The sequence below is a fragment of the Helobdella robusta genome (assembly GCF_000326865.2).
Source record: "Helobdella robusta unplaced genomic scaffold HELROscaffold_37, whole genome shotgun sequence".
NCBI lineage: Eukaryota > Metazoa > Annelida > Clitellata > Rhynchobdellida > Glossiphoniidae > Helobdella > Helobdella robusta.
In genome coordinates this window covers 363,950-385,591 of record NW_008704785.1, presented here as the reverse complement: position 1 = coordinate 385,591, position 21,642 = coordinate 363,950, and the positions used below count along the sequence as shown (strand labels likewise).

The 21,642-nt window shown below is 33.9% G+C and overlaps 2 protein-coding genes across 2 annotated transcripts; both read left to right on the top strand.

Annotated features, from left to right (window-relative positions):
• The first annotated feature begins 197 nt into the window (after positions 1-197).
• Positions 198-1,822, top strand: HELRODRAFT_101226 (hypothetical protein). Its single transcript, XM_009023708.1, has 4 exons — positions 198-403; positions 469-550; positions 783-914; positions 1,082-1,822. Exons 3-4 carry the CDS (start codon positions 789-791, stop codon positions 1,391-1,393), a joined length of 438 nt encoding a protein of 145 aa, XP_009021956.1. The 5' UTR covers positions 198-403; positions 469-550; positions 783-788; the 3' UTR covers positions 1,394-1,822.
• An 8,295-nt stretch (positions 1,823-10,117) lies between these two features.
• HELRODRAFT_157396 (hypothetical protein) lies at positions 10,118-19,909 on the top strand (the record flags this gene model as incomplete). The annotated part of the gene is made up of 30 exons (XM_009023707.1): positions 10,118-10,248; positions 10,351-10,438; positions 10,509-10,589; positions 10,762-10,893; positions 11,213-11,374; positions 11,769-11,881; positions 12,042-12,105; positions 12,404-12,471; positions 12,827-12,998; positions 13,185-13,238; positions 13,506-13,593; positions 13,706-13,782; positions 14,095-14,148; positions 14,316-14,456; positions 14,764-14,841; positions 15,071-15,153; positions 15,485-15,633; positions 15,879-16,014; positions 16,188-16,403; positions 16,637-16,694; positions 16,799-16,862; positions 17,045-17,225; positions 17,376-17,466; positions 17,738-17,878; positions 18,193-18,336; positions 18,468-18,617; positions 18,827-18,934; positions 19,180-19,284; positions 19,416-19,511; positions 19,736-19,909. 30 exons carry the CDS (start codon positions 10,118-10,120, stop codon positions 19,907-19,909), a joined length of 3,399 nt encoding a protein of 1,132 aa, XP_009021955.1.
• Positions 19,910-21,642: the final 1,733 nt, after the last annotated feature.

Here is a 21,642-nt window from a genome sequence, read left to right as displayed (position 1 = left end):
TTGATTTGTTTTTAGTAAATGTGTTGTGTTATTTATTTATTTTTGTTCCTTTTTTAAAAGAGGTTATCAAATTATTTAAATTAAATGGGTTTTCACAGGAAAACTTTTTGAGATAACTAGTTTTTATATTAATAAGAATTTTTTAAATGTTTTTCTCATAAAAATAATTTGATTATATAAATATCATAATGACCTTCTGGAAACGTAAATTAAACGATAAGATCAACAAAGAATTAATTGAAAAATTTGAGGAAACAAGTGACATCAATGACGAAATCACAGAAGCAGACGTCGACTGGTTAACATTGGCACCAAGGAATAATAAAATTCCTAAACTTGAAGATGCCTACACGAAAAGTGAACGATTAAAACATGAAGGCACCATCTTAGCTGAAAATGAAAGGTTCTTATTTGGCATTCCGATGTTTATTTTCAATTAGGGATTCTAAATTCATTTTTAAATTTAAGGTACTGGGAAGCATTAAAAAAATTCAATGAGGCTGCCACTCTCACACCTAATAATGAAGTTATTTATGATCTCATTTCTCAGGTTTTTTTCATTCTTTTGCTTGTTTCAACATTAATCATCCCATTATATGCATTATCATTAGGATTAGATTAGATCAAAATTTAAGATCAAAGTCCTAATCAGTTTTTTTTATTCAGATTAATATGAAGCAAATAGTAATTCCATGTTTATTCTGCTTGCACATCATTAATGAAACATTCATCAACTAATATTATAAAATACTCAAAATATAAAACAAAAATGAAACAAACAGTCGTACATGCAATTGAATGAACTGATGCCAGCTGTGAATGCAGCTGAAAAAACTGTCAAACTGAACCCATCATGGTGGGTTGGCCATCAAACACTTGGAAGAACATTGCTGAATATTGGAGAAGTTAAGATGGTTAGCTAACAATTTTATTCTTCACCTAACATTTTTTTTTTATCTATGTTAAGTAGATGTTTTTTAACACCCAGCAGTCACATTTCATTTTCATTAAATTTTTATATTTAAGAGAATAATTTTAGAAATAAACATTGTTTGTATAATCCGTTGAAATAATTTTTCAGGCACTTAGTAGTTTCAAAAGAGCATTGCACTTGAATCCAACTGATGAGGAGTTGTGGGAGGTTGATCTGAAGTGGACATTGGAGTTAATTGAGAAAAAAAATTCAACTGAAACCAAGCTGTCTGCTGAAAATTCAAACTACTCAAAGATGGTCATAACTGAGTTCAAAGATTTGTCCGATCTGGATCAAAATCATTCAACTTCAGAGAAATCGCTTCAAATTTTTAAACCAAAATCAACTGATCTCAATGCTGATTCAGTTAACAACGACAATATGACAGAACTGCCTGATTCTTACGTTCTTATGAGATGACTAAAATTCGTTTTATTTTCAATTTATCAAAATAAAAGTTTAAAACAATTCATTATCTGTAATTGACACTTCAATCAAGCCATTTTAACGCCGCATTACATATCAAAAATTTCATTCTACGCTACATGTAAAAAATATTTTAAACATTTAATTAATAAAAATATAATTTTTTTAAAATTCACTACTATCAAAATGAGTTGATGACTTCTCAATTTAAGTAGATATTTTTTGGTTAGCGGGAAGCAATTTAGTATTTCAAATTCCTGGCGACGGAAACGCTTCTAAATGAAGTTGCAGGACCGACACTTCCCAGTCTCAACGGCACTGTCGTCTGCTGTCGAATCACCGAAACGTTGTTCTCAGCTGCGCGGTCAGCTCTCCTCTCCGCCTCTTCAAGCTGTGCTTGCACCTTGCGATACTTGCCCATCGTGATGCTCAACACTTCATCCTGTGCAGAATGAACAATTCATAGAATTAAGTTAAAAAAACGTTCCGCTTAATCTAATTTATCTATCTCTAAATCGTAAAATATACTATAAGCTCGCACTTTTTAAAGGCTATGCCAAATTGGTTTGAATATTAACTTTCGCCAAAGATAGTACTCACGTTGATGCCGAAAAGCTATGTTTTTATTAGAATCTTACAATTACAATCTTTAACACAGCATAAACTAATGTTTCGTGCGAGCATGTAAGAAACTAACCTGTTCTTCGATTTGTTTCTTCAGCATGTTCAGCTTCGCAAGTATGATGCTGTTCTGTTCCTGCAGGTCCCCGTTCAATCTTTGTGCATCTTCGAATTGAATCTTGAAATCTTGCGCCTGCTTCTGATATTTCCTTATTTCGAGTCCGTAATCTTTTGTTCTGCGTTGCTCCAAGTCTAGTTCAACTTCTAATTCTTGAACCTTCATAAAAAGTAGAAAAGAATAAAGTAAGTAAAGATAAAGACGAGTTTTGAATTTTAGCATATAAATACAAGTCAAACAGACCCTGTTCTTGAGTTTGTCGATTGTTCTTCTGCCGTCTTTTGTGAAATCTGCGTTATCCAGTTTTAACGTAAGCTCTTGAATGTGATGTTCCAATTGTTTCTTTGAGGATTCAGCGGCATTGGCTCTTTCCCTTTCATTCCTCAACACTTCGTTCAATCTGCTCACCTCCATTGTCAGCCCGTCTAACTTATCCTCTGCGATGCGACGAGCCGTTTGAGAATCGTCGTATTCACGTTCTAATGCCTGTTTTGTTAATTTAATATATAAAATTTCGTTTAAGCAACAAACATTTGTTATAAAATTTCGGTCAAACAAACCTGATATTCCGTCTCCAATCTCCTCTTCTCATTAGTGAGGTTTGAAATGGTGATGTTGATCTGCTGGCTGTTCGACGACGATTCGGACAATTCATTTTCTGCGGCCTTGCGAGCTCTCTCTGCCTGTTTTCAAAAGTATTTGTACTTTTTTGATAAACACAAATTCATGAAAACAAATAAACATACAAAATTTTAAACTGACTGCTTCAAGGAGAGCTCTTAGATCATCCAGCTCGGTATTTAAGACGATGACTTTTCTTTCCAAAACATTCACAGCATCTTTTGCACTCTGAGCTCCATGGCGTTCAGTTTCTAACGCTTGTTCTAATTCCTTAAATGTTTATGTTTCCTAATTTAACCGTTGAACGCAAATAAAAACATCGTGAAACAAAATGCGCAAACCTTTATTCTAACGGTTAAACTTTTATTATTTTTGGCCAGTTCGCCGTTGTTGAAGTTGAGGCCCTCGATTTCGAGGTAGAGTTCGTGCTGCTCACCCTCGTGTTTCTTCTTGAGGCGACCATTCTCGTTCTTGAAACGAGTTTCGAGTTCAACAATTGTTCGTTGCAACTCTTCCGTAGATCTCTGTCCGTTGCGGCTGATTCGTCATTTGATTCATCATTTCAATTATAGCAAATCACGTTTTTGATTGAAATGTTCTATTTTCAAAATATTTTATTGTTACCGTTGTAATTCGAGTTCTTCATCCCTCTGTCGCAATTTGGCGTCTAAATCTAATTTGAGGGAGGTGTACTGTGCGTTCATTGAGTCAAGTTTGTTTTCCAAATCTCTGATTGTCTCCTTGGCATCGGACAGTTCAGTTAATAAACTATCGCGTTCGTTCTGCAATGTGGCTCGGATGGAATTCGCTTCCTGCAAGTTGCGAGAGAGATCTTTGTTCGAAAGTTCTGATTCTCTCAATGCATCTTGAAAATAATATGGTGATTTTAGTGACTGTGATTTTGCCAAGAAGATGATAAATCGAAAAAGTAATTTGTATTCTACCTGTTAGTTTGCTAACTTCTCGTGCCAGCTGATCGATTTTAGCTTGTTGTTCATCAACCAGAGCTTTCAAGCGAGCTACCTCGTGAGCGTTTCTGTCAGCATCTGATTTGTTTGCGTTGAACTCCAAACTGACCTCGTCGAATCTCTTTTGCCAGTCGGCTGCCTGGAATTCAGCTTGCTTCAATCTTTTCAAACTGTCGTTAGCAATGGCATTTGCCTGTTAAATTTAAATATTGATCGAATGTTAATCCAATTTTTATTTTTGCTTATTTGGTCGGTTTTGTGTTTGCTAGTTGTACCTCATCGAGTTGCATCGAAATATCTCTGATCTCAATGGTGAGTTTGTTCTTATCTTTGTCGAGTTTTGCTGACTTGCTGTTTGCTTGCTCCAGGAATGTCTCCAGTTCACTGATCCTCACGTTCAATCTTTTTCTATTCAATGAAAAACCATTATTTATTTTATTGAGTTTTTTTTATAACTAATTTTTTGTCTAAGATGTGCAAATGTATCTAGAAAAATGTTGAAAATGGAACAAAAATTACTTCATATCTTCAAACTCTTCAGTTCTGGCCAGGACATCCTTGTCATATTTCCCTTTCAAGTGAGCCAGATCAGCCAGCAATTTTTGATTCTGTGGCCTCAACGTGTTGGCTGCATCGGCTTCTTCCTCCAATTGTCCTAGAATTTTATCGTAGTCTAGTTGCAAACTGCCCAACTGAACTTCCAACTGATGGTAGTTCTTCAAATAAAATTACATTTAATTACGAACGTGAAAGTTTATAGATAATGATACACTACAGATGTTTAAACGTTTCATTGCGACGAATGTTGTAATAATAATTATTTTTTAGCGACAACTTCCTTAAAATGTCTTCAAATGTAACGAACCCTCGTTTGCTCCTCGAGTTGCGATTTCACATCATCGAGTTGGTTCTGCAGTTGAGCTCTACTTTTCTGGTACGATCCTGAATTCATCTCTAGGTCTCTCAACTGCTTTTGAAGGTCCGCATTGTCGTGGCTCAACTTATCTCGATCGGCTCTCAGTTCCCCAAGCATTCTGTTCAAGTCTTCAACTTGGGCCCGATACTTCCTCAACTGATCTTCCGAGGCTTCCAATTTCGATTCGGCGTGATTCTAAAGAGATGTAACATCGACGATGAAGTTGATGTCAAATACTTAGTTTATGATTTCTAAAAATTTATAATTTTATGTCCATTAATGTGCGTTCGTTTACATGTTAATTTGTTCTGTGTGAAAAATGCTTTACCTTTGCTTTGGTGACACCGTCTAGAGTGCTGCTCAGAGCTTCAATCTCAATTGTTATTTGCTGCTTGTCTTTCTCTGACCTGTGTGGGAGTGCAAAGTTGTTCAAGGTAACCTTACTGTTTCTTCTCTATGTCATTAAAATATTAACACAAATTAAAATAACGCTGGTTTTGTTAATTTAGTTTTGCGCGCTCGTACGATACTTTGATTTGGCTTTGCTCAACTTCTCGAGTTGTTCGTTGAGTTCGTTGAGAAGTTCCTGCTGCCTCTTTTTGTGGTTGGCGAGTTCACTTTCGTGTTGCAAACTCAACAGCTCGAGCTCCTTGCGTACCTTCGCTAGTTCCTGGTCTTTCTTTTTGCCGTTGTCAATCTGGAGGAGGAAGAAGGTGGTGGTTTCTTTTACAGTTTTTTAAAAAATATACACAATTTGAAATAAAAATTAAAAAGAGAATGAGGTAGAAAGCTAAAAAATTTAGGAAAATCTTTGAAAAAATCTGTGAAATGTTCATTGATACATGAAACATTCTCACAAAAATCCATTAAATGTAATACACAAAATCAACAAATTCTTAACTCCTGAAATAATGTTGAAATAATAATACTAAAAAATATTAAACAGTTATCATGTTAACAACTCAATAAATGCACACACACACACACGCACAAACACATACACGCACAAACACATACACGCACAAACACACACACCTCGATGATGAGTTGATTCTCGGACTCATCAATCCTCTCATTCATTGCCAGCAACTGAGCATTTGCTTCGGCCAAATCACGTTCACTCTGTAAGAACGTGCGATTGTACATCATTGTGAATTAATTAATTAATCAATTAATTAATTCAATTAGTTCTTTCATTAATTAATTAAAGATAGAAAGTCATTTAATATCAAAAGCCAGACACATGTGTCAATGTTTCGTGTTGCTTGAACATTTTTTTCCTGTAATTAATGGTGAAGTCACGTACAACATTTTAATATTTTCGGATAATAGCCTGCTTTATAATCATTAGAATGACTCACTTGTGTATGTTTGTCTGGAGACACATTTCACTTGAATTCAAAGTATGCTTGAATTTTAAAATTAATTTCACTGCACGGGCTGCTAGTGTAAAAATAATTAGGTAACTTGTTTCGTATTATACAAATATATACAATACACGGTTGTAATTCTATAATTTATAACTGTTTACGTGTATATTTATCTGCTCCCCTAGCGGAAAATATTATCCTCGATAAAGAATACTCATTTGGTTTATTTGTTTTCAATGTAAGTTCATGTATCTCATTGTGCTGCCTCGTTGTACGGTACTTCACCCATATAAATATGTATGTAAAAATATGTATAAATGATTTCGGTGATAATAATTTATGAGAGGATTTTTGTTTTGTGTTTTACTAGCAAATTTTTTAAACGGTGTTTGTTAGAGCTCAGCTGTAAGGAATAAGAAGCATATGAGTTGTTTTTTTTAACAAGGGTTGCATAATTCAGACAACCAGTATGGAGAATATTGTATTGTTATTGTGTTTGGATTGATAAAAAGATCAAGATCCTAGCATATTTAGGCTGTTTTTGGTCGTCAACTACTAGATAGATATTTTGATAAATATAATATATTAAAACTATATATATCTTGATCAAGAACGGGCGTCTAAAAACTTTCCGAGATGTATGTTTAAAATTGTTTAGCATGTAACGTGAAAAAAATAAAAAAATTTAAGAAAAATTTTCTAATTGACATAAAAAATATAAAACGTTCATTGTTCACAAGTCTATTTTAAAGTTAACAAATTTTTCCGTCATAATCAAAAGTTTCCAGAAAATAATAACGTACATTTAATCAACCACATAAAAAATTTTTGATATACATTATTTTTCGCACATTTTTTTCACACCAACAACAAACAACCACAACAACAAACTCTGAGATGTATTTCCCTTTCCGTCTCCAAAGCATCTTCCAACTCTTTGATGCGATTCTGTGTGAATGTGCATATTTGTGTGTGTGTGTATGTGTTTATGTGTGGTGTGTGTGTGTGGTGTGTGTGTGTGCTGGGGAGTAAAACATGAAGTAATTATTCATTATTTCATGTTGTTTTATACTTGAAAACTTGTTTTGCAACGGTTAATTTCATAAAATCGCAAGAGTTTGAAGATTTTCTAGACATTTATTGCGCCTACACAATAAAGATGACAGCAATAAGTCATGTGAAATTCGTCATGAAAGCAGATGTTTTTTTAGAAGATCACTTTTATTTGGAATTATGTTCTGTTTAGACAATCAGTCATTCAATAAAATCACTCAATCATTCCTTCATTCATCCATCCAACAAAAATCAGCCAATGAGCACACGACTAATCATCTCCCAAAACACTAACTTCAATTCTGTTAGCAGTAGTGGGAGACATGCCCCTGAAGACGTTGTAACTTTTTTGGGGTACGACGGGTCCCTCGTCCAATAGCATCACACTTCCGCCCCCGCTCGAATTTATACTGGTTCTTAAGACCGATGACGACCTGTTAAATGACATCCTCGCCGCTGATTGGTTGTTGAATTACTTGATTGATTTCCCGATTGGTTAGTGGGTTGACCGCTTGGTTGTTTGGCCAGTTGATTTTATTGGCTGGCGGACGGATGGTACTGCACTGGTCAGCTATCTGAGATTTTAATTAATCCAAACTTCGAAAGTTAATTAATGAGATTAAATATTTGTAAGCAATTATACAATAAATGGGCAGTTATTAAATAAAACGTCACAAATTATATATATATATATATATAATGTATATATATAATATATATATATATTTATATAATATATATGTATATTTATATTTATATTAATGGATATCTTAACAGATATCTTAATTTTAATATTCTAAAGAAGCAACTGGACTACTAGCATTAGCTGATACAACAATCATCTATCTATATCATGACATTATCATCATCACCACTTACACCAATAACGAATAAAACGACGATGATGATGATGATCAAAACAATAATGATGATGATGACGATGACGATGATGATGATGACGATGATGAACCTCGGAGGAGCTGTTGATGGAAGAACTTGTGGAAAGAATCTCGCTACTACATTTAAATATATCCACAACAACAACGTTGTCATCATCACCGTCATATATATATATATATATATATATATATATATATATATATATGTATGTATGTATGTATAATATACATACAGACACACGTATAAACACAAAAATGAGTTGAACGCCCATAGTGATGTAGAAAAAATGTATATATATTGGTATACACACACACTTAGATATACATGAACAAACACATGCACTTACAAGAATACACCTCTGTACGGCACACACACACACACAAACACAAACAAACAAGCACAAATCTTGGAATACAAACTAGACGTACACAAAAATGTAGTAAGTTGTATGGTAAAGTGTACAACCGTCTATGTGTACATGCATGTGCAACTTAAAGTTGTACGAGATGAAACATAGAGATAACTTATTTATATAGCGCAATGTTCTGTTGAACAGTTGGGGGTATATAGGCATGTTGTGAACATAAAGTTCACGTTATACAAATATCATGTACACAAGTAATTGTAAGTGCATCACAGAAATGAATGTATGGATGGATGGATGGATGGAAGAGTAGAGTAGCACCTACACGTATCATACAAAAATACATGTGCACAGATATGATGTAATGTTAAGTGAAAGAGAGAAAAAACAAAAAGAAAACCAGGCGGGAGAGAGAGGAAGAGAGAGAACAAGAAGGAGAAAAAGTAAGAAAAAAGTTAGAGAAATAAAGAGAGAAATGGAGAAAGATAGAGAGAGAGAGTGTGTGTGTAATGAAGTTGGAAAAGTTGTTTGTTTATGCTCCTCCAACTTTTACGCATAGGTATTAGATTAGGTTATGTTATGGTATTCCCACATATACAGTATGCACAACTCTCTTGCTTAGCTTTGCCTGTTTTTTCCCAATGTATGTTTTTCATATTTTTTTATTTTTATTGTTATTGTTGTTGTTAACTTTTATAAATTTGTTGTTATTATTAATGATGTGTGCTTGTGTGCGCATGTGCGCATGTGTGTGCATGATTGAATCACATGCACTCGCGCAAGCAAAATTATATAGACGCAGGTACACAATACATACAGCAGGGTCATCTGTGTGAAGTATGATACTCTGAGTGATGTTCATGCTGATGGATCTAATGATGTTGTTGGTGAACAAATGAGTGAGGATATGAATGAATGAGTGAAAAAGTGATTGAGGATATGAATGAATGAATGATTGAATGGATGGCTGAATGGAAGAACAAGACAAGCAAAAGAACGAGTAAATGATGGATGAATAAATGGATAAATTCATCGTAAAATTCTTTCCCATCACTCGCCAACCAACCTAATTAGTTATATTCGGTAATTATTAGATCTTGCTGAAACATTTTTATCTCCTATCGCAAAATTCAACCCTCAATGTTTATATGAAAAAGTTTTGCTCACTCGCTTCGTTTATACAGACAGGCACACGCACATACACGCAGGCATGTCTGCGTTAATCAAACTCCTCAATGTTTACTCGAAAACTTCCTTTTCTAAGGAAGATAACTGAAATATTTCAATTTTGCTTCTGATAGAGAAAGCATTTTTTACTCATCTTATTTCTTTGCGAATATTTCTTGACTTTAACGGCCTTTTTTCTCTTTATTCATAAATAAGAAAGTTAAAAACGTTAATACAATTTAAACAACTTGAAGCAAAAATCATTTGCTCGTTAATTTAGCATTAGAGAACATTGTAGAACAGTATAAATATATGAAGATATGTATATTTGCTGTTATATGTGAACCTGACGTCAGGCAAGCAAACCTCAAAGAAGTACCATAAGGTACCTTCCTATATTTTTAGCTATTTCGATTGCCTCAGCGCGTCTTTCTTCGTATGCCGGCATACACTGAGCCAACGTGTGTTTAGGTAAACATTTTTTAAAAGTTAAATATTGAATAAAATTGCATCATTCACACAGTTTATTTTAACTGGTTTTATTTACATATTTATCAGTTTTTGATTAGACTATTTTTTTAATTTTTGAAGTAATTTGATGAGCAGAACGAACGATCGATATGGCAAGCCAAAGAAAAGGGACGGCCAAGTTGAATGATCTGTTGGAGATCGAGAGGCAGATGCAGGAATTGTGGTACAGAGATGGAGTTTTCGAGTCTGATGCTCCGGAGGAAGGCTCAGAGGAGGCCAGGTTAGTGATTCCTGTTTGTTTCATGATTTTAACAAGCATTTAGTAATTTTAGTTAGTTTAGTTTTAGTAGATTCTCTAACTAAATTTTATTGAAATATTTAGAAAGAGCAAGTACATGGTGACATTTCCATATCCTTACATGAATGGAAAGCTACATCTGGGACATACATTCTCTCTCTCAAAGTGTGAAGTTAGTTATCTTTCTTTTTAAAATCTTATCAATTTTTAGTTGCAAGATTAACATAAAAACTTTTTTCTAGTTTGCAGTTAGTTTTCAAAGATTGCTAAACAAGAGATGTCTGTTTCCATTTGGTTTTCACTGCACTGGAATGCCAATCAAGGTTTATATTTATTTTTTTTTTGTTTTAATATCTGTGTTAAATAATATATGTTTTATTTAATAATATATCTTCTATGTAATATAAAATTTATTTTACCATTTTTAATTATAAATTTTATTAATTTAATTATACAAATTTAATTATAAATTTTTCATTTGACAAAAAACTAAAGGCCTGTGCGGACAAGTTAAAAATGGAGATTAAAGATTTTGGCTTTCCTCCATCTTTTCCAACAGTTGTTGAGAATGCTACAGCTGAAATTAATGATGAAATTGTCATCAAGGATCCAAGCAAAGGAAAAAAGGTTGATGTAACATCTTCACTTTATTTTTAAATTTCAGTTATTTTTATTATTTTTAATTTGGGACTTTTTCAAAAAAGACAATTGTTGAATTGCTGATCAGTAAGAATAATTTTGAATTAAATTTATAGTAGTGGTGTGCTTATCTATTTAAGCAAATTCAAATTTATTAACCAAATGAACAATTAAATAAAACTAATTTAAATAAATTAATAAATAAATAAACGTAACAAAATGAAATTAAAAATTAATTTAAATAATTTAATAACTAAATAAACATAACACAATAAAACTAAAATTTTAAAAATTAAAAAAAAACCAGAGTAAACTGGCGGCAAAGACAGAAGGACTGAAGTACCAATGGCAAATTATGAAGTCACTGGGCCTGTCTGACGATGAGATTCGGAATTTTTCAGACCCTTCATACTGGATGCAGTATTTCCCGCCGCTGGCTATCAAAGACCTCAAATCTCTTGGTCTAAAGGTCGTTTTCTTGTTCATTATTATTATTTCCATTATTATTTGTTATTACATGCTCTCTCACTCACAGACACACCACACACACACACGCCGCACACACACACACGCCGCACACACACACACACACGCCGCACACACACACACACACGCACACACACACACACAAAAGGAGAAACTTCTTAAATGATAACTGATGACAAGTCATTCAATCCAATCCTTAATTCTTAAAAAATTTAAGAACATTGCAGAGAGCTACAAATTTTGAAATGCTGCAAAGGCACTCATATACAGCACATATATAGCATATATACAGCACATATATAGCATATATAAGCTTGTATAAAGTATATAAGGCTATATATTAACAAATAAAAGAATATTAATTAACTATGTTATAGATTGACTGGCGAAGATCGTTCATAACCACAGAAGCTAATCCATTCTACGACTCGTTTGTTAGGTGGCAGTATATAAGACTGAAGGAGAGAGATAGACTGCAATTTGGAAAGAGGTCTGTGTGTGTGTGTGGCGTGTGTGTGTGTGTGGTGTGTGTATAGAGAGAGAGATAGAGAAAGAGAAAAAAAGAGATAGGGCGATCATTGCGATTATGATAATTTGAGTAAATAACAACATCACCATCATCAGATAAACATTATCACGTTAATAATCAGGTACACTATCTTCTCCCCTAAAGACAACCAACCATGCATGGATCACGATAGAAGCACTGGAGAGGTTATCATAATGATGATGATGACGGTGATGATGAAGACGACGACGATGATGATGATGGTGGTGGTAGTGCTAACGATGATTATGATGATGATGGTGATGACGATGATGATGAAGATGGTGATGATGATTATGATGATAAAGTCTATAACATTATGAACGGTGATAGCTGCTACACTAGTAGTGATGAAATGAAATGATGACGATGAGGGCATTAGTACTAGCATTAAAAATAAATTTAAAAATAGTAAAAAAATTATTACGATAATAAGGGTAGTAATAATAATAATAACTATGATAGGGTGTTGGACCGCAAGAATATACCCTGATCAAGATGAAAGTTCTTGAACCTTTGTCTGATGCTCTCAAGTCAGTACTATAATCCTTCTATTTATTAACGCTTAGTGGGGGTTTGGTGCTTGATAATTATAAATTATAATTTATTTCTGAATGTAAGCACAATAATTTCGAGAATGAATTCAATGGAAAGATCGTGCTTTGAAGAAATTATCTCATAAAATTTGAAAAATTAAGAAAAATAAAATTTAAAAATCTCATAAAATTAAATTGAAAAGTTGATTTGTACACGAAGAACCAGTTGAATATAGTTGGTCCGGTTAGAAAAAACAAATTTGTTAGCATCTCAGTAAATTTTTTTGGTTTAGACACTACCATTATAACTTATTTACCTTACCCTTAGGAAAATTGTCTCTGGTTTAAAAAGCAGTGGCAGTGGCGGTTGCATCTACCTCGTTGCAGCAACACTGAGACCAGAGACAATGTACGGACAGACGAACTGTTGGATCCACCCTACTATAAAGTATGTGGCATTCAAGGTCTGTAGTGGAGATGTGTTCATTTGTACAAGGAGGGCGGCGAAGAATATGTGTTATCAGGTTTGTTTGTGTTTGTTTGTGAGTGTGTGTGTTTGTTTGTTTGTGTGTTTGTTTGTTAGTTTGTTTGTAGTTTGTATTTTGCATATTGTTGTTATATAATGTTATTATTATATTTACTGGTTAAACATAATCTCAATGTTGAAACATTTTAACGAAATTTTTTCATTTTCATTTTTTTTTTACAAGGGGTTCACAGAGGAGAATGGAAAGTTCGAAGCGTTGGCTGAACTAGTTGGCGAGGTAGGTTGTTGTTTGTTCGTTCGTTCGTTTGTTCGTTCGTTCGTTTGTGGTGTTGATTTTTGTTGTTTATCACATTTTGCTAGTTTTTATACACATCCAAGTTGTTTTGTTGGTTGGTTGGTTTAATTGCTGCTTTTTATAATTTATATATAATTTTCCGGTTGAACTTTTTCAATTTTTAATTTCATTCCATTTGTTCTATTCGTTATTTTCCGTCCAACCACTTCAAAAAATTTAAATTCTCCCCTCTGGAAACCTGCTGGACAGACGTTGATGGGTCTAAAATTGAAGTCGCCACTCTCTGTTTACAGCGCCATTTATGCACTGCCCATGCTGACTATTAAAGAAGAAAAAGGTTACACACACGCACTCGCCCACAACACATACACATACACGCACACATATATATACACACACACTACACACACAAACATAGACACACACACACGTGCACTAACGTAATTCAGGATCTGGCATAGTGACGAGCGTTCCGAGCGACTCACCAGATGATTACGCGGCTCTCAGAGATCTGAAAAATAAAAAAGTATTAGAATAAATTATTATTATTATTATAGTAATTATAATTGTAACATTTAATTTTCATTTATTTATTCATTCATTCATTACAATTCTCTCTTCGATATTTTCCTGATGCATCAGCAGCAGCAAGCACACAGTGCATGTAAATGCATGTGAATCAATTCATCACACGCACGCACTGCATGTAGTTGTTCACTGCAATAACTGTACCAGGCACTTTACCATTACACCATCGCGTCATTCATCATTATTATCTATCCAATAATTGTTAATTTAGTTAAACATTTAATTAATTAATTAATTAACGCATTTTAAGGCACTGAGGGAAAAATATTGTATAAAGGATGAAATGGTCTTGCCTTTTCAACCAGTAAGCGATGACGTTGATGATGATGATGATAAGAATGATGATAAAGAAGATGATGACAATGATGAAAACATGCTAAATATACCACACGATAATATAATTAGCATAATATATAATAATAATAAAATATGATTATAATAATAATAAAAATAATATAAATACACTGATAGGTCGAGATTATAGATGTGCCAGGGTATGGTCGATTGTCGGCCCAAAAAGCATGCGATGACCTCAAAATTCAGAGCCAAAATGACCGGGAAAAGTTAGCAGAAGCTAAGGAAAAAGTCTATCTGAAAGGATTCTACGAAGGGGTAAACATGTAATAATAATAAAAATAAATAATAATAATAATTATTATTATTATACTTTAACTTATTTATTCATATTATATATATATATATATATATATATATATATATATATAGTTTGATTTTATTCATCTGTCTATTTTACTCTCTTTTATTACAACAGTCTCATTTGATGGTGCCTATCTGGCTGTATAATTTTTTTCCCTACTACCGTTATTATTATTTATTATTATTATTGTTGTTATTATTATTATTGTTGTTGTTATTATTATTATTGTTATTGTTGGATGTAATTTTTAATTTGTACCAGACGATGGTCATTGGCGAGCACAGAGGCAAGCCAGTGCAAGAAGTCAAGAAACTAATTCAAAGGATTATGATAGAAAAGGTGGTCTAAATTTTAATATAATTATAATTATTTCTATGTCATAATTATTATATAATTTATTGCAAATATTTAATTCTGTATCAGCACTTAGTTAATTTCAGAGATTTATACACTAATAATCTGTGTATATAAGTAATATAAATAAGATTTTATGATATAATTATGTTTATTAATAATTATAGTGGAATAATATTAATTATATTATTTTACCTAATGATAATTGATACAGAAAGAGGCAATGATATACATGGAGCCGGAAAAATTGGTCATCTCAAGATCAGCTGATGAGTGTGTTGTTGCCCTTTGCGATCAGTGGCTAGTACTAATTATTATTATTATTGTTATTATTGTTTTATTATTATTATAGTTGTTGTTTTATTTTTATTATTACGTCATTCTGACTAGCAATTGATTTAGGTGTCCAGATGTTGATTAGAAATTTTGTTTTGTTGCTGGCTTTTGTGTTGTTTATGGTTTTTTAATTTTTGAAACGTTATTTCTCAAACTGATTTTTCAAATTTTTTGAAACGTTACAACAATTTTAATCTCAATTTACAATTTTAATCTCAATTAATTTACTAATTACAATGATCTCAATGTATGTTATAACAATTTTAATCTCAATTTACTTTTAATTGTCCAGGTACCTAAAGTATGGGGAGGAGTCATGGAAACATCAGGTGCTCGAGCACTTGAAGGATGTTGAGTTGTTCAGCGAGGAGGTACGCAAGAACTTTGAGGCCTCGTTCGACTGGCTGCACGAACATGCTTGTTCTAGGTCATATGGATTAGGTTAGTCTTGGTATTTTGTTGAAATTGATTGACACCATTTATATTATCGCCCTAGACCTTCTTCATAATGATCATTGTTATCCTTGTTATTGCCATCCATATCTTTGTTGTTACTGTCTTGGTTGTTGAAACTTTACTGCGATTATTAGCTCTATCGTCACTATCATCAGTCACCATCATCGTCATCATTTTTTCATAATCATCATTTTCACCGCCACCATCGTCACCATGATGGTGAAATGAAGGAACAAAGATTCCCTGGGACTCGCAATATCTGATAGAATCTCTCTCTGATTCAACAATCTACATGGCTTATTATACTGTCTGTCACATTTTGCATGCTGGCTCGCTCGATGGTTCTCTGCAGCCATTCAATATCAAGTTTGTTTGTTTGCTCATTTCTTTCTTTGCTTGCTTACTTATTTATTTGTTTGCCTGCTTGCTTGTTTTTGTATGTTAAATAGTTATGTACGTTGTTTTATGGTGTGATGAATTGATGCCTAATTTAATAGAGATTGCATAAGATTCATTCGACAAATTTATATTCTATGCAGACCTGAGCAGATGACTTTAGAAGTCTGGGATTATATTTTCTTCAAAGAAGCGCCCATTCCTAAAAAATCGGAAATCCCCAAAGATTTACTTCTGAAATTGAAGCGGGAATTTCAGTATTGGTATCCAGTTGATCTGAGAACATCTGGCAAAGATTTGGTCCCAAACCATCTCACTTACTATTTGTATAGTCATGTGGCTATGTGGCCTAATGACAAGTTGGCCATTTGTGTGTTGTTTGTATGTGTGTGTGTGTGTGTGTGTGTGTGCGTGAGAGAGAGAGAGAGAGAGAGAGAATCTGTAATCTATGTGTGTCTTGCGAATTATTTTACAAGTTATTTACAATATCTGCACAATGAAAATGATGAATAAAATATTTAGATTTAACCTTCCAGATTTTTGGAAAAATTTTCAAACAATATTGCTTAGAATTGTCTTTTTTTCATTGTAGATCAAGATGGCCTCAGGCTATCAGAGCAAATGGTCATCTGCTGTTGAATTCAGAAAAAGTTGGTTTTTAGTTGCACCCCACTCGCTTATAATAACATTAATAATGCTGTTATTCGAATAATGTGATTAAATATTATTTAAATTGCGCTGTAATATTTTACAGATGTCAAAGTCCACTGGTAATTTCTTAACGTTGTCACAAGCTGTCAACAAGTTTTCAGCTGATGGTTCGTAATTTAGCGTTCTTCACCATATTATTACGTCACCACCATCATCATCGTATCAATACATCACCATCATCATCGTCATCATCACATCGTCATCATCACATCATCATCACAGTCATCATCGTCATCACTACATCATCATCGTCATCTTCCTAATCATCCTGTTCTCCATCACTGTATAGGAATGCGTCTTTCATTGGCCGATGCCGGGGACAGTGTTGAAGATGCGAATTTCGTTGAGGCTATGGCAGACGCCGGCATTTTGAGGCTGTACACCTTCTTGGAGTGGACCAAGGAGATGTTGGATCAGCGCGCGTCACTCAGGAAAGATGGCGACACCTTTTGCGATAGAGTTTTTATTTGGTTAGTGGTGGTAATCTTGCCTCTCTGTGTGTTTGTGTGTGTGTGTGTGCCTGTGTGTGTGTTTCTGTGTTTCTGTGTGTGTGTGCATGCTTGCGTGCGTGTGTGTGTGTATATAAATAAAGTAAATAAAAATTAACCAAACGATTGCAGCGATATGGAGAACGCGATAAACAAGACAAAGTTAAATTATGAGAAGATGATGTTCAAGGAAGCACTGAGGACTGGTTTCTTTGAATTTCAAGTTTCTACTAATTTCATTCTTTTATTTTTTTTTTATTGTTATCACAACACATCGTTTGCTCCGTTCTAAGTGTAGTATGATTAGTTGGTTTAGAGGTAGGAAGTGTAACACGCACACACATACACGCACATACATACACGCCCACACACGCTAACACATTCATTTAAATTAAATGTTTATAACTTAGCGCTCGAGTGAAGATAGTTCAGATTATTTAATTTATTTTAAATAAAATTGATAATTTTATATTTGTTTTTTTTCTTCAAAAAAGGCTCTAAGAGACAAATACAGGGAGATGGAAAGCCAGCAGATGAGGGAGGATCTTGTGTTTCTGTTTATTGAGAGGCAGGCTATCATCTTTTCACCAATCTGCCCCCACCTCTGTGAATATATCTGGAGATTAATTGGAAGGGTAGGTGTGTTGCTTGTTTGTATGTGTGTGTGTGTGTGTGTGTGTTTGTGTGCGTTTGTTTGCTGTGTGTGTGTGTGTCGTGTGATTTATTATTAAGCTACCCATCGTTTTTCGCCCATCTATCCGAATCCGTATTACATCCCCAATTACATCCTCATTACATTTCTAATTTTAATTACATCTCCAATTACATCCTCATTACATTTCTATTTTTAATTACATCTCCAATTACATCCTCATTACATTTCTAATCTTAATTACATCCCCAATTACATCCTCATTACATTTCCAATTTTAATTACATCACTAATTAGGAGGGTTACGTAGTGAATGCACTGTGGCCGGCGACGAGTGAGGCTGTCGATGAAGTTCTGATCAGATCCTCTCAATACCTCGTCGATGCTGCCCACGAGTTCAGGATCCGGATGAAGGCCTATCTACAACAGCATGCCAAAAAGGTAGTCGGTTGAATTGCTAGCTGGGTGGTTGGTTGATCGGTTGGTTGGTTGGTCTGTTGTTGGTTTGGTTGGTTGGTCATTTAACTGGATGGCAAGTATTTATATCGTGTCGTTCGTCGTTACCTCACCAGACTCCTTCAAAGCAGCAGCAACAGCAGCAGCAACAGCAGCAGCAACAGCAGCTGCAAGTTTCCAAACCCACCCACGCCACAATATGGGTTGCCAAGAGTTATCCACCATGGCAGAATCTCGTTCTCACCAAGCTCAAGTCACTCTATGAGGTTCGTTTTTTAAATGATTAGATGAATGGTTTATTGGTTGGTTGGTTGGTTGGTTGATTGATTGATTGATTGATTGATTGATTAATTGATTGATTGATTGATTGATTGATTGATTGATTGATTGATTGATTGATTGATTGATTGATTGATTGATTGATTGATTGATTGATTGATTGATTGATTGATTGATTGACAACGGCAACAATTAGAAATCAGGTGAGTTTCCAGATAACAAATTAGTGTCTCAGGAGTTGATGAAGGAAGACCTTCTGAAGAAGTTCTCAAAGAAGATCATGCCATTTGTCGTCCTCGTCAAGGTTGGTTGTTTGATTGATTGTGAGATAGATAGATCGATTGATAGATGGATGGATGGATGGATGGATGGATGGATGGATGGATGGATGGATGGATGGATGGATGGATGGATGGATGGATGGATGGATGGATGGATGGATGGATGGATGGATGGATGGATGGATGGATAGATAGATAGATAGATAGATAGATAGATAGATAGATACGTATATAATATGTATATGTATGTAAGTATATATTTACACAGGAGAATGTTCAAACCCAAGGAGCAAAGGCCTTGAACTTGACCTTGGATTTTGATGAGGTAGACGTCCTTAAAGAAAACATCAACTATCTCATCAACACACTAGAGGTGCTTTATCTAACCACTCAACTATTTAGCTGTTTAAAATAATGATATAAAGATATTATGGTTCACGAGAGCTTTCTTGTGTTGTTGATAATATTCAGTGGTTAATTTGAATAATTTGCATATTCATGAAGTTGAAAGGCCTTGACATTCGAACTACCGATAGCGCTGATGACAAAGTTAAAGATGAGTGCTCTCCTGGAAAGCCATTCATCACCTACAGAACTGAGGTTGGAAAATCGAAAATTTCCCTTTTTAATTTTTCACTTTCACTTTCATTTCTGGTTTTTATTATTAATTTGTTATGTTTTCCGCTTTACAATTACGATATCTTGTCGTTGAGTTTATTGTCATTTATCATTAAGCCTGTAGAATAAATTATGATAATAATTATCATAATTATTACAATAATAATTTTTTTTATTAGTATTGTTATTATTATCCCCTCCCACAGTCATGCTTTCCTGTAAAGTTGATCAACAACCAGCCATTCAATGGCCTGTTTGAAATGACCTTCGAATTTTATGAAGGTGACTCGTGCTCTTCTGCATGCTCGCGATTGGCTAAGATTTGCAAGCCCACCAAGGACAGTGCATTGAGTAGGATAACCTTTCGTTATGAAATTTAACGGTAGTAATAAGAATAGTTTGCCTGTAACATCAGTTTCATTGAAACGAGTTATAGAGGAAATGACGTTTTGAATTAAATTTTGAAATTGTTCCAATTGTTCAATCATTTTGAAAGTAATATTTTACAAGAATATAAAATGATTATATTCTAATACAATAAAACAATGGAATAATTTCCTTTTCAAGCATTTAGCAACGTGAAGTTGTACCGTTACGAATCTGACCTTGACATTAGGAAGATCCCAACTATCGACCAACCAATGAAAGGCCTTGTGGAAATTCCAAAAGATAGCAACTTCAAAATCGAGATGGGGAACTCCCCAAAGTTATTTATAACGCATGGAAATTCCGAACTTTTTGAAATTGGTAGCCAATTGGTGTATAATGTTACTCAGATGTAACGTTAATCATTATCGTTATTATTATTGTTATTATTATTATATTGTTGTTATTATTACCATTGTTGTCGTTGTTGTTACTTTTATTGTCAGCGTGCCGACGAGTCTGTTGATCTAGGTTGTTTATTTGATAATAATGTTAGTTAACCATTTAAGCGGTTTTTATCAATTATTTAGCCATTTGAACGGTTTTGTGTGTATTTTATTATTTACTTATTTGTTTATTTACGTATTCATTAATTTTTTTTTATTGTTGTTAAAATTAAAAATGCATTTAGGTTTTAATTTGGTTTTTATAAAGTGATTCCGATGGCTTACGTGATGATAAAATAAAAACAGTCTTTCTCTCCCTTCTCTCTTTCTCTCTCTTTCTCTCTCTCTCTCTCTCTCTCTCTCTCTCTCTTAAACATTTCTTAAACAAGTCAATCATATAATCAATCAATCAATTTGACAGACCACCATTTATAAATGAATTGTAAATGTGTGAATTAAAGGTATCACTTCTACCATGCTTAACAACAATTAATTTTGTGTGTATGTGTGTTTGTTTGTGTATGAGTGTGTGTGTGTGTGTGTGTGAGAGAGAGAGAGAGAGAGAGAGTAGTTTAACCATTTTGGCTTATGATTAAAGTTGGAAGGAAAATTAAAAAGAAGGATGAAGGATCTTGACGAAATTTTTTTCATAGGCAGCCTGCTGTTGTTGCTGATGTGATTTCTGATCACGTCAGCAAATTAACACAATTGCATGCAAATAACAAACTGCATATATGTCACATGTGTGATTGTGTTTGATCGTGATCATATTGATTGTATTGTATGTGTGTGTATATACGTTAGTGTGCGTGTATGAATGTGTGTTGCTTACGTGTGTGTGTGTGTGTGTGTGTGTGTGTGTGTGTGTGTGTGTGTGTGTGTGTGTGTGTGTGTGTGTGTGTGTGTGTGTGTGTGTGTGTGTGTGTGTGTGTGTGTGTGAGTGAGAGAGTGCAATTTCAATGATATAAGAATTTAATCTGCTATAATAACAATTTATAATAACAATTAGTATGATTGTTACTATTATTAACGTTGTTGCTGTGGTTTTTATTATTTTAATCAACCCAAACAAAACTCGTACCGCGCCATCCACACCATACACAACTGTAACTCATGGATGTTGTAACTACTCAATTATTCAACTTATGAGATTCTCTAATCTAAACGCATACCTTATGATACCTAATAGCCTCTGACGCAATGCACAGAGCGCTACACAAATGACATTATTATTAATCTCTTTCTTTCTCTATCTCTCTCTCTCTATATATATATATTTATATCTATGTGTGTAAATCACA